General features: G+C 58.0%; 3 protein-coding genes across 8 annotated transcripts; 1 reads left to right on the top strand and 2 right to left on the bottom strand.

The window, feature by feature from the left end:
• Positions 1 to 1,447: 1,447 nt before the first annotated feature.
• Positions 1,448 to 2,781, bottom strand: LOC117097869 (putative serine protease 29). The gene is made up of 3 exons (XM_033236307.1): positions 2,655 to 2,781; positions 1,725 to 1,888; positions 1,448 to 1,641 (listed from the first exon to the last, which is right to left on the bottom strand). The coding sequence occupies exons 1-3, from the start codon at positions 2,659 to 2,661 to the stop codon at positions 1,477 to 1,479; spliced, it is 336 nt and encodes a 111-aa protein (XP_033092198.1). The 5' UTR covers positions 2,662 to 2,781; the 3' UTR covers positions 1,448 to 1,476.
• On the top strand, positions 2,767 to 8,661 carry LOC117097867. Of its 6 annotated transcripts, none has more exons than XM_033236305.1 (4): positions 3,513 to 4,410; positions 5,030 to 5,208; positions 7,955 to 8,054; positions 8,380 to 8,661. In XM_033236305.1, the coding sequence occupies exons 1-4, from the start codon at positions 3,960 to 3,962 to the stop codon at positions 8,451 to 8,453; spliced, it is 804 nt and encodes a 267-aa protein (XP_033092196.1). In that variant the 5' UTR covers positions 3,513 to 3,959; the 3' UTR covers positions 8,454 to 8,661. The 6 variants fall into 6 exon arrangements, 3 of the variants coding, with proteins under 3 accessions (XP_033092196.1, XP_033092194.1, XP_033092195.1); XM_033236303.1 differs by having other exon boundaries at positions 8,340 to 8,661; XR_004443084.1 differs by lacking the exons at positions 3,513 to 4,410; positions 7,955 to 8,054; positions 8,380 to 8,661 and adding exons at positions 2,767 to 2,893; positions 5,716 to 6,486.
• Positions 8,662 to 9,071: 410 nt separating this feature from the next.
• LOC117097866 (putative serine protease 29) lies at positions 9,072 to 11,768 on the bottom strand. Its single transcript, XM_033236302.1, has 5 exons — positions 11,612 to 11,768; positions 11,296 to 11,476; positions 10,936 to 11,201; positions 9,685 to 9,848; positions 9,072 to 9,557 (listed from the first exon to the last, which is right to left on the bottom strand). Exons 1-5 carry the CDS (start codon positions 11,670 to 11,672, stop codon positions 9,393 to 9,395), a joined length of 837 nt encoding a protein of 278 aa, XP_033092193.1. The 5' UTR covers positions 11,673 to 11,768; the 3' UTR covers positions 9,072 to 9,392.
• Between the last annotated feature and the right edge of the window lie 9,604 nt (positions 11,769 to 21,372).

Here is a 21,372-nt window from a genome sequence, read left to right as displayed (position 1 = left end):
GGACGCAGGCAGTGGCCACATCCCCTGAGGCCCCGGGCTGTGTCCGGCAGGTCTCACCCTGGACTTAGAGCAACCGCAACCTGGCCTGGGGCTCCCCGCTTCCTCCCAGGAAGGGAAGTGTGAGGAGCGTAAGTGGCAGCCACATCCCTGGGAAAGAAAGAGCAGTGCCCCACCCGTTCACAGCCCGGGAGCCTTTCCCCACTGCCTTGGAGTGCGGTGACTCCCCCGGCCGGGGTGCCCCTGCCTGCTCTGCTCTGCTCTGCCCCACTCCGGAAAGACCAGGGACGTGGGAGAAAGTGTAAACCCGGATGTGGTTTCTGCACGAAGGCTCAGAGCCTGGGTTTGCCCTGAAGCCCTTGCCCTGTGGGGGTCCACCCCACCCTCACCCCCGGGAGGGACAGGCAGAGCAGGCAAGGGCAGGTGGGAGGGTGAAGACCAGTCCCTCAGCCGCTCACCTGCAGAAACTTCTGCGGAGGAGCTGGGAGCCCCCCCACCCCACTAGACCCTCCCTTTTGGCCTTCCACCTCTTCTCTGCCCTGCGGAGGTCCTGGAAACGCAGGGGCAGAGCAGGAAGCCCCTGGTTTGGGGGACCCGGGAGAGCTGATGCTGGAACCACACATTGACCTGTAGCCTGGGGTCTGGACGCTGAGTCTGCCCGGTCCAGCTGCAGAATGAACAGGGCGGGAGGAGGGACAGAGCCACTCTGGGCGTCACCTGCCCCTCCGAGCACTGCTCTCCCTGCCCACACTGGTGTGGCCCTTAGAGGAAGTGGCCCAGGAAGCCACACCATGTGGAGGTTCGGTCTCTTGCCGCCGTCCACTCCTGTCTTGCCCTGCATGGCAGTGTCTGAGCTCTGGAACCCGACGCCTGGTACAGGAGGGAGTTGGGGCAGGAGTCTAAACCTAACCACTGCCCTGGGAGGCCAGGGCCCAGGGACACGGAGACCCCGGCACAAGAGGGGCGTGCAGTGTGCGGGCCTGGGTCCCCCAAGCCCCCACCCACCGCGCCTCCACCTCCGGTGAGTTTCTTGCCTTGGTTTCCTTATCTGGAAGCTGGCATTGAAGCAGCACCCATGAGTATCTCCCCCAGAGGACGGGAGACGCACGTCCACACAGAACCCAGACCATGAATGTTCTCAGCATCTCTGTCACCATAGCCAAAACATGGAGGCCTCCAACAGGAGATGGCTGAGCAAACCGTGCCTGCTGCAGCTCGGAACGCAAATCCACCCCACAGAGACGACACACACTCTGCCCTTTCTCAGCTCTTTAATCAGACAGAGATGCAGGGAGGCCCTGCCCTCCCTTCCCCGGCACCTTCCCCACCCCAGCATCAGGGAGGTCGTGGGTGCTGAGGAGCCAGAGAAGCCGGCCTCAAGCTGGTGGCCTGCAGCGGAGGCCGAAGTGGAGATCGCTGGGAGAAGGAAGTTCCTGGTCCCTCCTCAGCCGACCCAGATGGGAGCCCAGCCCGGCCTGCTCAGGGCAATTCCCTGACTTGCTGCAGGATCCAGGGCACGTAGGTCTGGACGCGGGCGTAGACGCCGGGAAAGTCCCGCAGGGCACAGCCGTAGCCCCAGCTGACCACCCCCACCAGGCACCAGGACCTCCGCACCCTGCAGACCAGAGGGCCGCCGGAGTCACCCTGAGGAAGAAAAGGAAAGGGGTCACCGCTGAGCTCTGCGGTGGGAGCAGGGCGGGTAGGCAGGGCGGGCCGGGGGCACTCACGTAGCAGGAGTCACGGCCCTCGCTGCCGGCACACAGCATGTCATCCAGGATGAGCTGCCGGTCACCAGTGTGCCTGGAGGCATTGCGGTACCGCTGCTCGCAGACGGCGTTCTCCAACACCTGCACGCTCACCTGCTGCAGGCGGTAGTGCGGTGGCAGCGACTCTAGGGGGAGAGGTGACCCAGGCTGGCACAGCGGAGATGCCCCTGCCATCCACCCAGCAGCCCCAGTGCCTCCCCTGGGTGGGAGGGAAGGTGGCTTCCCTGCTGCGAAAGGCCCCTCGTCCCTGGGTCTCAGGCTCCTGGCCTGAGCATGGCGTGTGGGACCCCAGGAGGTGTGAGGGCTCATGTCTCCCTCCAAACTCCCAGGGCTCACAGTTGGACGGACCAGAAAGTGGAGGGATGAGTTTTTCTGTTTTTTTTTTTTTTCCCCCCTCCAAAAAATGCCTTTTGGTTTTGAGGTGTTTTCCGTTTGTGGTGGGTTTCTTCTTTTTTTTTTTTTTTTTTTTTTTTTTTTTTTTTCCTTTTTAGAGATGGGATCTTGCTATGTTGGCCAGGCTGGCTTCAAACTCCTGGGCTTAAGCAATCCTCCTGCTTCTGCCTCCGAGTGCTGGAATTACAGGCATGAGCCACCACGCCGCCCCCCCCCCGCCCAAAAAAAAGAGTAAAAGCCTTTCTTAAGTAGAAAAAAAGGGAAGTATTTTCCCCTCTGAATATTGAGTCTGGGGCTTGGACTGGCCATTGGCAGTCACGGGACCCCCAAGTCTCCAGGCCCGGGCAGCACAGAGCCGTAGGTAAAGCAGCTGGAGGTGCTAGCACAGCCGTGAGCGGCTCCATCTCTTCCCTTCCTGGAACTCACCCCCGGAGCCCTGGAATGAGGCGTTTTGGGCCCACAGCCTGAGTCCTTCCCCAGCCCCCATACAACACGCACCCAACATCCTGATCGCGCCCCAGCCTTGTCCTTCGGGGTGAGCTCCAGCGAGACCGGGGAGAGCTTGACCGTCCTGACGTCAGCGGCACAGATTACGGGGTTCGCCAGCTGAAGCAGGGCCACGTCCGCACCCAGCCCCGCGGTGACGTAGTTGGGGTGGACGATGATCCGGCTGACGTTCAGCAGACCCCGGCCGCCGTACAGATACACGTCCCCGGCATGGATCCGTAGGTGGACGGGTCGGTGTCCTTCCTGGGGGAGGACGGACCCGGGCTGCTCAGGGGGCCTGGTCTGCGGCGGCCCCACTCCCACCTCCTCTCGCTGGGGTCCCCGGCCCGGGACTCACCGAAAATGCAGTGGGCGGCGGTCAGCACCCACTGGGGGTGGATGAGGGAGCCCCCGCAGATGTGCACCCAGGAGGCCCAGTGGTAGCTGTAGATCCTCAGGCTGACCTGCCACGGCCACTTCCCCTGGGGGGCGTTGCGGCCCCCCACGATGCCCACCAGGTCATTCTCGGGAACGGGCACTGGGAGCACCGGGAGGAGGTCAGGGAACCCGGCCTCTGCCACCTAAGCCTCACCCTGAGCCTGCCCTCGGGAGAAGCCGGTCTGTGCACTTGTGCCCTGGATCCTGGGGACAGGGGTGGCAGAGCCCCTGGGAAGGGAGGCCTGTGTGGGGTCGAGACTCACCTGGGCTCCCTGTGCTGCAGCTCCCCAGGGAGGAGATGGCCAGAAACAGCAGCAGCAGCAGCAGCATCTGAGGGGAGAGGGCGTGGGGTGTGGGCTGGGAGCTCAGACCCGGGGTCAGGGGAGAGGGTGTGGGGTGTAGGGGCTGGGGACTCAGACCCGGGGTCAGGGGTGGGGGCCAGGAGCTGCCTGCAGGCATCAGGGAGAGGATGGTGCCCTTACTGTGCAGGCACTCAGCAGCTCCCTCCCCGGCGGGCACTCGGCAGCTCTCTCCCCGGCGGGCACTCGGCAGCTCTCTCCCCGAGCCCCTCGGAGCCCCTTTATCCTCAACCGCAGGAAGTGGCCAGCTGCCTGGTCAGTCCTCTCCTCAGAGGAGGGGCGGCGGGGGAGTGGCCTCTCGTTCAGCCACTGGGTCGCTGTTCCCACTGGCATCGCCAGCCAGAGTGGAGCCAGCAGGGTTAGGGGGGAGAAGCGTGTCTCAGCTGCGACTGCAGAAGCACCAACAGCTTCCCCCACTGCGGGCGAGGCAGGTCAAATGGCGTCCCCACCTTGAGCCACCCCTGGCGATGCTCAGAGTCAGGTGGCCAAGATTCCTCGATGCCCAGGGCAGGTGGTGACAATGTTGACAACGTGGGCAGAGTCCCTGCCCCGGGGCTGCACGGTGGGCTCCCTGCTTCCAGAACCCCTGCCCACAGGCAGATCAGTGCACAGAGACCGAAAGCAGTGGGACTTCACCAAGGCCTGTGCCCACAACCTGAGGCCTAATCATCACTGCACGGGTGGAAACGGGGCCCAGGGGAGCCGAGTGCTGGCCATGGAACCCACCACCCGGGGCCCCATGGCCAACCCCAGGCTCTGTCATCCCAGGTCCACGCAGGAGCCCAACCCGGGGCCCAGGTCTCCTCCACTGGTGGCCGGGGCAGACGGTTCTCTTCCTCACAGAGATACCTGTGCCCCTGGCCCACTGGGACAACCTGGCAGGTGCGGTGTGGATATCACTGCAGGGGACTGGAGGGGCCCCTCCCCAGACTCCACCCAGGGCACCATAATGGAATTCGCCCCAACTCTGGGTAGGACAAGCAGCTCAGCCAGAGATAGCAGAGTCTCCTCCTCCTGGCTGGAGCCCCCAGCTCACCACCAGCCCCAACCTCAGTCCCCTTCCTCATCCACCAGGAACAAGCCTCTCCTTGGTGACTCAGGAAAGCACTTCCAACCCCAACTCAGGCCCCTGCCCGCTGAGCTCACAGCTCTGAGTGGCCTCTGGGTGGCTGGTGATGCCAGTGGTGACAGTGACTGAGTCCTTGGGGCTGGCTGTGCCTTGGGAACCACAAGGAAGGTGGCTGGGGAGACAGCACTCCCAGGCCTGGAGCCGCCTCCAGCCAGGGAGTGGGGTGCAGGCCCTGAGCTCTGCTTTGGGGGTCCCAAGCCAGGCTGTCCTCTCTGTCCTCAGCCCTGCCTGGCCAGGGGGCCTGGGCAGATGGCACTGGAGTGGACAGAGGGAGCCAGAGGGCCTGGAGCGGGGCATGGGATAGCCATGGGGCAGCCGACTCTGGGTGTGGCGGAGTGTGGGTGGGTGGAGTGGCCAGGAGCTGCCGGGATTTAGGACTGGGAATCTGAACCCGGGAGGCTTTGGGACAGCCCAGGCAGGGCCGAGCCCCACAGCCAATCAGAGGACACTTTGCTTCCCAGGCCTGGGAAGAGCCAGGAGGCACCTGGAGAAACAGCCCGCGAGAGACCTGGAGGGAGAACAAGATGTCCCAGCCTCTTCCGCCAGGGTCAGCGGGCAGCGGCCCTCAAGTGAGAAGGAGAATGGAGATGGCAAGGCTGCACGTCCTCACGCCCCCACCTCAGCCTGGGGCTCACTCCTGGTAAGGCCACCATGGCACAGTGAGGGACACGGGCGGGACGAGGGCCAGCTCTGAAACACCCTGCGTCCTGCTTTCTGTGCTGACCACGGAGGTGCGGGTCCATCCCTCAGAGACGGTCCTGGCTGCGGCTGTTGGGCAACGGCGCCTGGGAACAGGATACCTGTTTGTCCTGATAGGGTCGGGACCAGACCACCATGAGAGCGTTTGGTGATAGGATCAGAGGAAGGACTGGGGGCCATGCAACCGTTAAGACTGGGGTCAGAGGCCCTGGCCAATGATAGGGTCAAGTCCAGGCCTGCGGCCAGGGCGCCTGAGCCCAGGGACACCATTTGGCGAAGGATGTGGCTGCTTCAGGCCAGTGTTGCAAAAGGGTTGGGCTGGAGAAAAGAGCAGGCAGAGGGTCCCAGCTCAGGGACCCAGGGGCCTCAGAACAGAGTGTGCAGAGCCCGAGGTCGCTGGGACCTGGGAGATGAAGGGCTCATGACCATGATTCTTCCATGTCCCAAGGTCACTCAGCCTTTGTGTAGAAATGGAACCCTGGTGTCCATCAGTCTGGCTTCCCTGGTGTGGAGTCAGCTCTCACAGACCTGCAACGTCCTGCCCGCCTGCTTCCCGGGGTCCTGGGAAGACGTTTCCTGGGCACAGGTTGGAGTCTGCTCCTCGTCCCGGGCGTCTGCTGGGCTTCCCCTGGCACCCTGCACGCCAGGTGCCTGCTGCTCATGCTGGGCACCCCTTTGTGACGAGGCCACTGAGCTGCACTTCCTGGGTTGGGAGACCATTTCCCAAAGGCGTTTTAATGGAGCCATTGAGTTTGTGATGAGCTTAAAACCCGCATTGGTATGACTTGAAAAACCGGAAAACATTATCTTCTTCTAATGTGAAATCGTTTTTAAGGTAAAAGACCTAGGCCAAAATACATTTTTGAAGTAGAAATTCTGCATAATTCTATACCCTGCAGTCCCCGCTCTCGCCGCCCGCCGTCACTTCCCTGGCGTACGCACGTGTGTTCATGAGAGACAGCTGTGCAGTGACGGTGCTGTGAACACTTCCCTCCCTGCTGCCAACCTGCAGGAGAGATGTCGTGCTTAATGGCGTGTCGTACCCAGCTGTATGGATTTAGGGAAACTTATTTCACCAGTTCTCCATGGACATTTAGGCAATTTCCAATAATTTGCTGTTATAAACAATAATGGGAGGGGCCGGGCGCGGCGGCTCACGCCTGTCATCCCAGCACTTTGGGAGGTCGGGGTGGGCAGATCACGAGGCCAGGAGTTCAAGACCAGCCTGGCCAACAGAGCAAAATCCCATCTCTACAAAAAATATTTTAAAAAAATTAGCCGGGTGTGGTGGCACACACCTGTCATCCCAGCTACTCGGGAGACAGAGTCAGAAGAATTGTTTGAACTCAGGAGACAGAGGTTGCAGTAAGCCCAGATCGCACCACTGCATTCCAGCCTGGGCAACAAAGCGAGATTCTGTCTTGAAATAATAATAATAATAATATAAATGTTCTTGCATGTACAGAATATGTATGCTTGTCCCAGTTAATTACGCACAATGCATAATGCTCAGTCACGTGTGTCTGAGTCCAAAATGATACCCAAACTGAGTATCATTTTGATACTGAGCCATTGAGATCCATCCACTTACCCATCTGCCCATCCATCCATCCACTCAACCATGCACTCATCCATCCACTCACCCGTCCAGCCATCCACTTATCCATCTATCCGCCAACTCACCCATCCATTCATCCACCTTCCTAACCACACACCCACTCACCTATCCACCCATCTATCCACTCAACCATGCACCCGTTCATCCACTCACCCATCCAGCCATACACTCATCCATCTATCCACCAACTCGCCCATCCATTCACCCATCCTGCCATCCACTCATCCATCCACCAACTCATCCATCCATTCACTCATCCTCTCGACCACACACCCACTCACCCTTCCACCCATCTACCCACCGATCTATCCACTCAATCGTGCACTCATCCACCCACTCACCCATCCAGCCATCCATTCATCCATCCATCCACCAACTTGCCCATCCGTTCACCCGTCCTCCCAACCACACACCCACTCACCCATCCACCCATCTATCCATTCACTCAAACTTGCACCCATCCATCCAGTCACCCATCCAGCCGTCCACTCGTCCATCCATTCACCAACTCACCCATCTGTTCACCCATCCTCTCAACCACACACACAATCACCCATCCACCCATCTACCCACCCATCCATCCACTCACTCACGAATCCACCCACTCACTCATCCATTCACCATCCACACATTCATTCACTCACCCACTCATCAGTCCTTTTTTTTTTTTTTTTTTTTTGAGACAGAGTCTCACTCTGTGTCTCAGGCTGGAGTGCAGTGGTGCGATCTTGGCTCACAGCAACCTCCGCCTCCTGGGTTCAAGCGATTCTCATCCCTCAGCCTCCCAAGTAGCTGGGACCACAGGTGTGTGCCACCATGCCCGGCAAATTTTTGGAATTTTAGTAGAGTTGAGGTTTCACCATATTGGCCAGACTGGTCTCGAACTCCTGACCTCAAGTGATCTGCCCACCTTGGCCTCCCAAAGTGCTGAGATTCCAGGCATGAGCCACCACACCCGGCCTCCATCCATCTATTCTTCTATTCTTCCATCATCCCACCCACCCACCCACCCACCCATCCATTCATCCATCCATTCTCCCATCTTCTCATTCCTCCCTCTCTCCTCCAACTGGTCACTCATTATGACTTATCCACGTACTTTACCATCTATTCCAATTATCTGGATGAGACAGGCCACCCCAGCCCTTCCCAGTCATGCTTCTCTTGGGGTGAGTTGAGGGGAGAGGTGTGGGTCCAGAGCTGGGGGAGGACTTCGCCAAGTGTGTGCAGGCCAGCCTTGCTCAGCCCCATTCTACTCAAATTCCCCGGGGACAGAGCTGGGGGCTGGTGATTTAGAAGGATGAACCCTGCCCAGTAGCAGAGTCTGAAATGATTAAATTTCTTTCCTCACAGTGAAAATAATTTTATTGTTCCCTTTATGTGCACAGTGCAAGTTTGCTATCACTGCTCTAACGATGCAGTGAGATGCAAGGGTGTCTGGGCTTCTCCCGCAGGTGCAAGCGGTTTTTCCGACTGGCACCACCCTCTGTCCAGCCTGCAGGCTTATCCTTGCAACCAAGCCACACCTGACGCCTCCGGTGACCACTCAGGCTTCCCTTCCGGGCTAAACCTGACACCCATGGAAGCCACCTCTTGTTCTTCTGTGGACTCTTCTGTCTATGACATGACCTCCTGCTGCATTTTTAAATCCCCGTCACACACCCACCACCTCCAGGTCCTGAGATCGGGGTAGGACAAGTTTATTCCCCTATAGCCCAGGACATGCCACCTAGTGACATCGGTAGAATGAATGAATACATGAATGGCATGAATGAATGAGATCTTGAAAATGACTCTGAATTGTGTGTGAACCTGCTAACACCCTTGCTTGGTGACGGGGTACACGGCATGTAAAACGCAATCGGGGTGGGGTGTGGTGACCTGTAATCCTAGCACTTTGGGAGGCCGAGGCGGGTGAATCACCTGAGGTCAGGTGTTGGAGACCAGCCTGGCCAACATTGTGAAACCCCATCTCTACTAAAAATACAAAAATTAGCCGGGTGTGGTGTTGCCTGTAATCCCAGATACTCAAGAGGCGCTGCACTCCAGCCTGGGCGACAGAGCGAGACTCCATAAAACGACAACAAAAAACCACATTAAGGAGTGATGACCCCAAGGTTGGAGGAGAGGCTCTGAGCCTCTCACCCACCCAAACTCCACCTGCCCAAGCCAGGCCTGCTCCATTCCCCCAGCACTCAGGGATTCCAAAGGGGAGAGCTGGACCACCCACTCTGCAGCCTCAAAGACCACTCTGACCACCAGCCTGTTGACTCAGACAGTTGTTTAATGAGATGATCACAGCCACACAGCACCCCAGCTCCATGGGGGCCTCCACCCTCTTCTCGGGACTGGCAGGGAAGGAGAGGGGAGGAAGAGGGGGATGGGAGCAGGGCTGAAGCATGGAGAAGTGGGCGGGAGGTGTGGGTGGAGGGGATCAGAAAGCCCCACCAGGGAAAGTTGGGACAAAGCTTCCGCCTCCTCCGCGGATCCTCAGGCCCAGCCGGGGCTCACCCACACTTTCTGATTTCCCGGCGGATCCAGGCGACATGGCTCTGGACGCTTGTGAAGACGGCCGGCAGCTGGATCATGGAGCAGCCGATCCCCCAGCTGACCACGCCCACCTGGACCCAGGAGCCTCCCTTCCTGCAGACCAGGGGCCCTCCGGAGTCCCCCTGCAGGGAGAGGGGACAGTCACACGTCTCGCCAGGGACCTTGGCACAACGGGACTCCTTGTCCGGGCCTCGAGAGGCCCAGACCAGGAGGAGCCCCCTGGGGCAAGGCAGAACCCAGACATCTTACCATGCAGGGGCCGCGGCCCAGGCTGCCAGCACACAGCATGTCTTCTGGGATGACCTTCCCCTTGGCGCTGGTGTGCAGATACTCCTTGTAGCCCTTCTCACAGGCCTCAGGGTCTTCCAGTGGGATGTGCACCTGCTGCAGGCGGTAGGGTGGGTGCAGTGGCGCTGGGGGTGGAAGAAGGGAGTCAGGAAGCAGCAGGGGGCTGTGTCCCTGACACAGTGGATTCGTTCACACCCACCACGGCCAAGGCGGCCACGGGGAGCAGTCCCGAACCACCTCTGATGCCCGGGCCTGGGGCTCTGGTCCTGCTCTCCTCACTCCTACCTGGAGCCAGCCTGAGCCTCAGTTTCCCCATCTGTCCTGGGTGGGAGTGTGACCTCAGCCCATGCCGTGATAGATGGGCTCAGATGCCGCAGACAGACCCAGGCTGGGTGGTGTCCTGGCATTCACGTCCCTCCAAAGCTTCAGGATGGGGTCTAATTTAGAAATAGATTCTTGGCAGATTGATTAAGGTGGGATGAGGCCATGCTGGGTTAGGAAGGGCCCTAATTCCAAGACAGGTGCCCTAATAAGAGGCAGAACAGGAGCGGCCCCAGCCCAGAGGAGAAGGTAACACAAAGACCCAAGCAGAGATGGGAGCCATGCGGTCGTGAGCCCCGGGAAACCAGGGCCACCAGAGGCTGGGAGAGGCCAGGAGGGACCCTCCCCTAGAACCGGGGCGGGAGCAGGGCCCTGCCCACACCTGGACCTCGGGAGAACACATCTCTGTGGTGTGCAGCACCCAGGATGCGCATCTTGTCATAGCCCCGGGACACAGACATGGAGGGCACTCGGGGGCCTGCAACCCAAAGGTCCCAGAACATAGGAAGAAGCGTGACTTCCCCCATCAAAAAACAAGCAGATTCTTCCTCCCACCCCCACCGAGCAGAGTGTGAGGGCAGCAGGCTGCAGATCTGGGGACTTGAACCGATTCCGCCCCTGCCGCTGGCAGACCCTGAGAGCTATGAAACGCCCTTTACCGTCTTTAATGTAAAACGAATATCAGAGCATCAGGGCGGCCACGGGGGGCTGAGAGGCCGCGCTGGGGGGACAGCTGGGACCTGCGGGACCCTCCTTTCCTTCCCTGTCCCATTTATTTCTGAGCTTGTGAACCAGCCCCCGAGGGACCTGCCTCCAGGAATGGGCATGGAGGGGAAAACTGGGGATCTTCCCCACGCCCCTCCACGACCCTGGCCCCCCAGCCATTCTCACCGTAGTAGGACGTCCTGCCCCAGCCGGTCAGCCAGCACTCATCCTCCGGGGAGAAGTTCAGGGCCCCGGGCGGCAGGGTGACCGGCTGAACATTGCTTGCTGCGCCCACTCGGGTGGCCAGCCGCAGCAAGGCCAGGTCGAATCCGAGGTGGGCGGCGACGTAGTTGGGGTGGACGATGATCCGACTGACGTTCAGCAGACCCCGGCCGCCGTACAGATACACGTCCCCGGCGTGGATCCGGTAGGTGGACGGGTCGGTGTCCTTCCTGGGGGAGGACGGACCCGGGCTGCTCAGGGGGCCTGGTCTGCGGCGGCCCCACTCCCACCTCCTCTCGCTGGGGTCCCCGGCCCGGGACTCACCGGAAAATGCAGTGGGCGGCGGTCAGCACCCACTGGGGGTGGATGAGGGAGCCCCCGCAGATGTGCACCCAGGAGGCCCAGTGGTAGCTGTAGATCCTCAGGCTGACCTGCCACGGCCACTTCCCCTGGGGGGCGTTGTGGCCCCCCACGATGCCCACCGGGTCATTCTCGGGGACGGGCGCTGGGAACGACCAAAGGAGGTCAGGGAGCCACCCTCCTGCAATGCCAGGAGCTTCCAGGTCCTGTCGACAAGGGGGTCAGCTCTCTGTCCTAGCCCAGTCCCTGAGGTCCAGTGTGGGATGGGGCCGGGACTCACCCGGAGTCTCGGGCATGGAGCCCCCCAGGCAGGGGAGGACCAGGAACAGCAGCCACAGCATCTGCGCAGGGAGGAGAGGGCTGGGTGGGAACAGCCGGGCAGGACCCGGGTCTGGAAGCTACAGATGGCTGCCGGTGGTCAGTGTCCTCACCGTGGTCTGTGGCCACAGCTGCCCTCCTGGACCCGCCCAGAGCTACTTTATCTTCCTTGCAAAGGAAGTGGGTGGGGCTCGGTCACACCTTCCTCCCCCCCGGGGTGGGAGCAGTAGCTCCAAGCCCGGGCTGTGACCAGGCTGACCATGAGGACAGGGGCCACCCCCAGCCCCTCGCATCCCCTCTGCTGGGCCAACAAGGGCCCCGCACCCGAGTTCCCTGTCTACACCAGTGGCTCCCACCAGGGACATTTGTGGTTGTCAGGGATATGGGGATACCACCCACATTTAGTGGGAAGAGGCCGGGGTCGAGGGGCTAAATGTCCACGGTGCACAGGGTGGCCCCACTGCAGAGGATCCCTGGCCCCAAATGCCCACAGTGCCTGGGTTGCCCACAGTGCCTGGGTTGTCGCCATGCTGCCCATTCTCGTGGCCAGTGCTCCAGAGGCCAAGGAAGCACCTGGGCCTCAGAGGAGAAACTGCCTGGTAACGGGCTCTCCCTCAGCCTCTCCTGCCACCCGGGACAGGATGGGCACTTGTACCCACCTCCACAGGTGCAAAAGCATCAGCCAGAGGGCCTGTCAGAGGCGCTTGGACCTAGGGCCAGGGGACCCGCCTGCTCCATGGTGGCCACCCCAGGCTCAGGCTCCAGCCCTTGGAGGGAGTTTGCAAAGTCCACACAGGCAGAGCTTCTGGATGGGTTCCAGGAACCTATTTTAATCCGATACAAACCTCAGATTGCAGGAGGGGCGCACCCTGCTCTGGAGAGGGGCCATCACCTACTGGGATTCTCAGAGGGTGGGGAGCTGCATTCTCAGGCCAGGGCCCAGCCTCCTAGGCCCCAGCCTCCCACTGCTGTGCCTCGGGGCCCCGGCAGCAAATGCCTGTTTCAGCCCAGGTGGCAGACACGTTCTGGGGCCGACAGGGGCAGTGGAGGCCGAGGCCCAACCCTACAGCCTCTCCTCCAGAAGTCTTGCTTTGCCATGAGATTGTAACGGGGGTGATCGTGGGGGTGTGGGAACACAAGGGAGCACTGTCAATGGGTGGGGGTGTGTGCCTGTGTGTGTGCGCGTGTGGGTGTGTGCGCATGCCTGAGCATGTGTGTCTGCATACGTGTGTGGGCACGGGGTATGTGCATGCCTGAGTGTGTTCATGTATGTGTGTGCATGTGTGTGAGCTTGTGAGTGTGCATACATGTGAGTGTGTGTGTGCATGCATGTGTATGCATGTGTGTGAGCATGTGTGAGCATGTGTGTGCATGATGTATGAGTGTGTGTGCATGTGCATGCATGTGTGAGTATATACGTGTGTGAGTGTATGCATATGTGTAAGCATGTGTGCATGAGTGTGTGCATGTGTGAGTGCATTATGTGTGCATGTTTGTGTGCATGCGTGTATGAGTGTGTCTTGTGTGTGTGTGCATGCATGTATGTGTGTGTGCATGTGTGTACATATGAGTGTGTGCATATGTGCGCATGTGTGTGCATGTGTGCACGCAAGTATGTGTGCGTGTGTGCATGTGTGCGAAAATGTGAGTGCATGCACGTTAGTGTATGCCTGCGTGTATGAGAGTGTGTGCGTGTGTGTGCATGCATGTGAATGAGCCTGCGTGTATGAGTGTGTGTGCATGCGTATGTGCATGTAAGTGTGTAAGTATGCATGCATGTGAGTTTGAGTGTGTGTGCTTGCATGTGAGTGTGCGCACGTGTATAAGTGTGTGCATGTGTGTGCCTGCGTGTAGGTGTGCATGTGTGTGCATGCATGTACGAGTTATGTGAGCATGTGTGTGTGGGTGTGTACATGCGTGTGAGTGTAAGCGTGTGTGAATGTGTGTATGTGTGCATGTGTATGAGTGTGTGCATGTGTGTCTGTGTGTATGTGGGTGTGTGTACATACGTGTGTGCATGTGCGTATGTGTGCATGTGTGTGTATGACTGTGTGGTTGCCAGCATGTGTGCACTTGTGCACGTGTGTGTGCCTACGTGTATGAGTGTGTGCATGCATGTATGTGTGTCTGCATGTATGAGTGTGTGCATGCACGTGAATATGAATGAGCGTGTGTGTGTGTCTGCATGTCCTCCAGCTGGAGAAAATCCAGTCCTTTCCGTGCTACCACCAACTTCCTGGTGGTGCCTCAGGATTCCCCGGAGGCTGAGTGAGTGGGTCCCGAGGCTGGGCCTGCAGCTGTGAAATCCTCTGTAGCCAGACTTCCACCTGCATGCCCAACCCTGGACCTGTCCACATGGGGAGGAGAGAAGCCCCAGGCTGCCTGGGATGGGCTGTCAGCTGCCTGTGCCTCTCCCTCCTGGCTGCGTTCACCCGTCATGGGCCAGGACCTCTGGCTCTGTGTCTTGGTAGCAGTCGCACCCCTCACTCCCAGAGCGCTTGACCCACGCCCACTTCAAGGTTCTACCCAGGCCCATGGAACGGGCAGCTCCACCTGAAGACGCAAGAAGGAGACAGGAGAGCAGCTGGAGGACGGGAGGCCTGGGAGGCCTGGCCAGGTGAGGCCAGGAGAGGCTGATGGGAGGGAAGCTCGGGTCTGGATCACCTGGGTTCCGTGTTTAGACTCAGAGGGCGGAGGAGAAGAGAGGATGGCTGCTTAGCCCGGCGGCTTTCTTGGTGATTCCTCTCCCTCTCAGGACACCAGGATAATGTGGCAGCTGCATCACAGTGCAGGACCCTCCTGGGCCCCCACCCAGCTACCGGGAGGCTGGGTCCAGGAGGCCCAGGTAAGGCGAGAACGGCACCAGCCCCGAACCAGCCAAGATCCGCAAAGCGCAGCCAGTCTGAGGGCTGCGGGGCAAGCATGGCCAGGGCCTCCAGGGAGGCCTGGAGCCTGCAGACAGGGATCCTGGACTGTGGGGGATAGGCGGGAGAGGCCGAGGAGCCCTCAGGCCCCAGCTGAGTCCAGGCTGGGTGAGCCAAGCTCGCCTGGGAGAGGCCCAGGAGCCCTCAGGGCCCCACTGAGTCCAGGCTGGGTGAGCCAAGCTCGCCTGGGAGAGGCCCAGGAGCCCTCGGGCCCCAGCTGAGTCCAGGCTGGGTGAGCCAAGCTCGCCGTGTGCGGAGGCCGGAACGTCGCATTCTCACTAGATGCAGGTGACACTTTCCTTTTATCTTTTATTCAGTGCTTTATACTTGGAATCAGGTGTGAGGTCGACGAAAATTGGGCATTGTGGTGTGGAGAAGGTTCTAGAAGTTGCCCAGTGCTGTGTCTGCACAGGGAGGCTCCTACAGGACGTGCAGGTGAAGGAGGGAAATACCTCCGGCGTCGGGAGCCAGGTGCCGTGGTAAGGTGAACTGCATTTGCCGAAAACATACATTCAAGCCTGAGGCCCAGGACCTGTGAACGTGACTTTATAGGGAAATTGGTTTTTGCAGATGTAATTAATTACGTAACTAAGGATGTCAAGATGAGATCATCCTGGAATTAGAGTGGGCCCTAAATCCAACGACAGGCATCCTTGTAAGAGAAAGGAGAAGGGGCTTGAGACCTAGAGTGGTGGAGGAAGGCCGGGGGAGACAGGCAGGGATGGGAGTGATGTGGTCACAAGCCAAGGACAGCTAGCAACGGCGGAGACGAGGAGACAGGCACGGAGCGGCCCCTCCCTCCAAGCCTCTGGAGCAAGCAGCCCTGACGACACTCTAGGATTGAGAGAGAATAAAACTCTGCCCCTCAGTTTGCAGCACTTTGTGCAGCAGCCCCAGGACACTGATACAGGTGACGAGAGATGGGGTGCAGGCTGCTCACCGTGGCTCATGCCTGTCATCTCAGCACTTTGGGAAGCTGAGGTAGGCAGATAACTTGAGGTCAGGAGTTTGAGACCAGTCTGCCCCAACATGGTGAAACCCCGTCTCTACTAAAAATACAAAAATTACCTGAGCATGGTGGCATGCACCTGTAATCCCAGCTACTTGGGAGGCTGAGGCAGGAGAATCGCTTGAACCTGGGAAGTGGAGGTTGCAGTGAGCTGAGATTGTCCATTGCATGCCAGCCTGGGCAGCAGAGCAAGACTCAGTCTCAAAAAAAAAAAAAGAAAAGACCAAGTGGAAAGGTGTCAGTAACACTTCCTGTTGGCAGCTGGGCACAGTGGCTCACGCCTGTAATCCCAGCATTTTGGGAGGCTGAGGCAGGAGAATCGCTTGAGCCCAGGAGTTCAAGACCAGCCTGGGTAACAAAGTGAGACTCCATCTCTACAAAAAAAATCAATGAAATCAGCAGGGTGTGGGGGTATGTGCCTGTAGTCCCAGTTACTGGGGAGGCTGAGGCAGGAGGATCACTTGATCCCAGGAAGTTGAGCAGGGAGCTATGACCACACCACTGCTCTCCAGCCTGGGTGACAGAGCGAGACTCCGTCTCAAAATAATAATAATAATAAACATCACTGGAAATTGGGATGGGCTGGAATCAAGCCCTGGGAACTGCAGTGGAGCCCAGTGAGGAGCTGGCTCTGGGGTTGGGAGCAGGTGGAATGTGGGGACCAGCATGGGAGTGGTTTTCGGTCCCTGGGCCAATGACAGCTTCGTCGCCGTTTCTGGTGGGCGGGGCTCTCTTCCTTGTTACTTTTTCCTCACATGGTCTTGGATACAGTGGCCCTTTCTCTTCTGAAATCATGAGACTTCATATCGTGCTTTCAACTTAAATCCAACACAATCTCTGTCTTTCTTTCACCGCCACAGCTGGTGTGGAGGGAAAACTAAACCAAGGGTTTTGGTGTCTTCCCGGCCAGCAAGACGATTTGTGTGTAGATGACACTCCCATCGGGGAGCACGGAGGTCCATGAGGATAGGCAGTAGGTGAAACTTCAGAAGTTAGTGGGTAACTTTCACTTCTGATGACAAGTTTTGCTTAGAGCTTTAAATGAACAAAAGCAATTTTCTTCAACAGATATTGGAACCAATACAATTATTGATAAAAACTTTTTTTTTTTTTTTTTTTTTGACACGGGGCTTTGCTCTGTTGCCTAGGCTGGAGTGCAATGGCAAGATCTTGGCTCACTACAGCCTGAAATTCCTAGGCTCAAATGATCCTCCTGCCTCAGCCTCCTGAGTAACTGGGACTACAAGTGCATGCCACCACGCCTGGCTAATTTTTGTATTTTTTGTAGAGATAGGGTCTTGCTGTGTTGCCCAGGCTCTGCATGGCTTAAAACAAATGTATTTATAGAGATAGACTCACTATGTTGCCCAGGCTGGTCTTGAATGCTTTGGCTCCATCCATACTCCTGCCTCAGCCTCCCAAAGTGCTGGGATTACAGGCGTGACCACCGTGCGCAGCCGAGAAGCCCTGTGTATCGCCAGCTGTTGGTGTTGCACTGACGTGAGTCCGCTGCCTCGCTGCACTTGTGCCCCTGACACTGTCTGCAGGTGACCTTGGATGGTCTATGAAGACCACCACATTGCGGGCAGACGCTGCAGCCCCTTCCCTTCCTTTCCAGTCCTGACACTGCTTGTTCCTTTTTCTTGGTTTTTGTTTCATTTTGTTTTTCTGTTTTTGTTTGTTTGAGACAGAGTCTCACTGTTCATGCCCAGGCTGGAACGCAGCGGCACGATCTTGGCTCACCGTAACCCCCACTCCACCGGGTTCAAGCGATTCTCCTGCCTCAGCCTCCCAAGTAGCTGGGATGACAGGCATGCGCCACCACGCCCGTCTAATTTTCATATTTTTAGTAGAGGCGGGGTTTTACCATGTTGGCCAGGTTGATCTCGAACCCCTGACCTCAGGTGATCTGCCTGCCTCGGCCTCCCGAGTCGCTGGGATGACAGGTGTGAGGCACTGCGCCCAGCCTGTTTCTCTTCATGTATGTGCTGCCTGGGGCTGCCTGCATGGAGCTGCCGGCACTGAGCTGTGCAGAAGGAAGGGTGGTGGTCCCTACCTGTCCCTCACTCACAGGAGGGGCTTCCCGCGGTCCACTGTTTAGTAGGACGTTTGCTGTGGGCTTGGATGAGATCCCCCTAAATTTGCTAAGAGTTTTATTGCAGTTGGTGGTTGAATTTATCAACCAAAAGAATCAAATGCTTATCGATTAGATTAGCAAAGGTGGTTTATCTCTGCTCCGTTAATTGGCAAATTAGACGGTTAGATTTCCCAAGCGTTCAGCCAACCTGATTTAGACCCGATTAGGTTTTCCTGTAATTCTGAGTACATTTTCTGAGGCAGCTTGTTAATGAATTGGGGGGATGTTTGAATCGGTGTTCCTAAGTGAATTCGGCCTGAAGTTTTCCTGTGTTCTATTAGTCCAGGCTTGTCCTGCAGGCGACACTCATCAAATCTGATTGGCCTCTTTTTTCTACTCTCTGGAAGAGTTTGTTTGAAATGGTGATTATTTGTTCCTTGAAGATTAGTATAAGTCTCACATAAAACCATGCAAGATAGATATATACACCACTATGTACCCACAAAAATTTAAAAATAAAAAAATTGAAAGAATTGGCCAGGTGCAGTGGCTCACACCTGTAATTCCAATACGCTGGGAGGCCGAGTGTGCGAGGATTGCTTGAGCCGAGAAGTATGAGACCAGACTGAGAAACATAGTGAGACCCGGTCTCTACCAAAAATTTAAATATTAGCTGGACATGGCAGTGTGGCCCAGAGCGTCATGAGATGAGGCTCGGGGCATGATAGACATGGGCAGCGGATGGATCCTAGGCCTTCTTGGCAGAGCAGTGGGAAGAATGCAGTGGCAGATACCCTCAGCCTGTTCCTGTGGGGCGTGGCTCTATCCAGAGGCTGTCCAGAGGCTGTCAGACCCAGCAGAGGGTGGGTCACAGCGTTGAGATGACCCAGGGACAGGCACAGGACACCTCTGTGGGCCTGCATCCTCTATGAGCAGGGGGGACAACATCAGTGAGATTCGCATCCCTCATCAGGGTGGCCCCTTTGTCCCTGTGGTAGGGCCCAGGAACAGCCATCCTGTAGCAGGTGACGTGAGTGAGGGTGTTGGGGACGGCCATCCTGTAGCAGGTGACATAAGTGAGGGTGTTGGGGACGGCCATCCTGTAGCAGGTGACATGAGTGAGGGTGTTGGGGATGGCCATCGTGTAGCAGGTGACGTGGGTGAGGGTGTTGGGGACGGCCATCCTGTAGCAGGTGACGTGGGTGAGGGTGTTGGGGACGGCCATTGTGTAGCAGGTGACGTGGGTGAGGATGCTGGGGACGGCCATCGTGTAGCAGGTGATGTGGGTGAGGATGCTGGGGATGGCCATCATGTAGCAGGTGACGTGGGTGAGGGTGCTGGGGACGGCCATCATGTAGCAGGTGATGTGGGTGAGGGTGCCGGGGACGGCCATCGTGTAGCAGGTGATGTGAGTGAAGGCCTGGGGACAGCCATGGTGTAGCAGGTGACGTGAGTGAGGGTGTTGGGGACGGCCATTGTGTAGCAGGTGACGTGGGTGAGGATGCTGGGGATGGTCATCGTGTAGCAGGTGACATTTGTGAGGGTGCTGGGGATGGCCATCATGTAGCAGGTGATGTGGGTGAGGGTGCTGGGGACGGCCATCATGTAGCAGGTGACATGGGTGAGGGTGCTGGGGATGGCCATTGTGTAGCAGGTCTGGGGACAGCCATTGTGTGGTAGGTGATGTGGGTGAAGCGCCTGCAGACCCACTCCTGGCCCTGGCCCAGGTCTTTGGGCCTCTGGACGGTTGGCATACTGCCAACTGCCACAGCACTCACCTGGTTCTGGCTCCCACTGCAATGTTGCAAAAGGACCTGTGGGTAGTGGGTTCTGTGCCGTTGCCCAGGCTGCATCCTGCCTTAGGCACGGGGCCGTCACCACAGTTCTGATCCATCCCTGATCTGCCCCCCGCACCCCACTGTCTGAATACAGAGGCCCCTCCTCTCTATCGGGGAGCCCAGGCATCCAGCCCTTGCCCTGTGTGGTTCTCTCCGGGTGCGGTGGGAGAAACCTGCCAGGAGAGACAAGATCCCTGCTGCTTTATTCACAGTGTGAAGCCAGAAGGGACCAGACTCAGACCCCGCTCCCGGGCCAGCTTCTCTGTGAAGCCCCTTTCTCCAGCAGGAGAGTGTGGCTGCCCCTTTGGGTGCTCAGGGGCCTTCTCAGCCTCACCTGGCCCTCACCTTGGGGGTGGGGGGTACAAAAGAAAGGAGAATGAAGACTTCCCCATCTCAGGTTGAGGATGCCTGGTGCCCTGTCATAGCCCAGCAGCCTCCCTGACCCAGCGCTGGTCCCAGAGCTTCTGCGAGGTGGGCACAGGGCGGCCATATGGGAAGTCTCAGTGCTAAATGCTCCAATGCCCCTGGGCAAACAGTGGCCCGGCAACTAAGGACGTAAACCTTGCTTGGGTTTCCCCAGAAGCCTCCCGTGTGGCACCCTGGAGATGCCGTGGGCACTGGGCAGGGCTGGGCAGGGCTGCAGGTGGGCACTGGGCAGGGCTGGGCAGGGCTGCAGGTGCCAGTTATTTCTCTCAGGGGTGGAGGAGTTGCCCAGGGGTTCAGAAGAGCTCGAATGGGAGGAGACTGAGAAGGAACTTACAGAAGAACCCCCCTCCAAAAAAAAAAGCCCAAGGGATCAGCAGGGCATCCCAGGAAGCAGCGAGGCAGCCTGGGGCCACAGCAGGGTCTGGGATGAGCAACTCTGGGTGGGGACAGTAGGAGATTGTAGGGGTGGACTTTGCTTTGTCTGCTGCTTATCTGAGGGAAGGGAATCTGCCCCAGGCCAGGCACCCCAAGCCCCTGCAATAATGGCATGGACCTAGAAAAAGGGAGGGGGGAGAGAGGGAGGGAGGGGTGGATTAGATGGGTGGGTGGACGGACAGATGGATAGATGGACAAGTGGATAGATTAGTGGGTGGGTGGGTAGATGGGTGGATGGATAGATCAATAGATAGGTAGATGGATGAGTAGATGGATGGATGATGGATGGATGGATGGATGGATGAATGGATGGATGGATTAGTTGATGGGTGGGTGGATAGATCAATAGATAGGTGGATGGATGGATGGGTAGGTGGGTGGGTGGGTGGATGGATGGATGGATGGATGGATTAGTGGGTGGGTGGGTGGATGGGTGGATGGATAATAGATAGGTGGATGGATGAGTGGATGGATGGATGGATAGATGGATGGATGGATGGATGGATGGATGGATGGATTAGTGGATGGGTGGGTAGGTGGATGGATAGATCAGTAGATAGGTGGATGGATGGGTGGATGGATGGATGGATGGATGGATGGATTAGTGGGTGGGTGGGTGGATGGATGAATGGATGAATTCATGGTTGGATGAGTGGATGGATTTAGTGGGTAGATAGATGGTAGATGGATGAAATTTGGTGATGAGGCTGACCTGTACTTTTAGTGGAGGGCTGGGCTGGGAGCTGGGCCCCAAGAGAAGAGTCATCACTGAGAATATTTCCCCTGCTCTTGCCACCCATCCATCATTTCCCCCACCACCAATGAATGCCTGGTCTGGAGCAGCCATTTCTACAGCCGACCGTCCAGAGCATCAGGAAGCCCTCAGTCCCCGCCCCGCTAGCCACACCCACACTCAGGAACACACTGGCCACTTTCTGGTTTGCTTTGCTAAGAGTTTAATGAGATGACACTGCAAACTGGCTCCAGGACTTCCATCCCTAACCTCACCCCCAT

Source organism: Trachypithecus francoisi, unplaced genomic scaffold (assembly GCF_009764315.1).
Source record: "Trachypithecus francoisi isolate TF-2019V2 unplaced genomic scaffold, Tfra_2.0 Lachesis_group15, whole genome shotgun sequence".
NCBI lineage: Eukaryota > Metazoa > Chordata > Mammalia > Primates > Cercopithecidae > Trachypithecus > Trachypithecus francoisi.
Note: the sequence above shows the minus strand (reverse complement) of the source record. Positions and strands in the feature narration are given on the sequence as shown.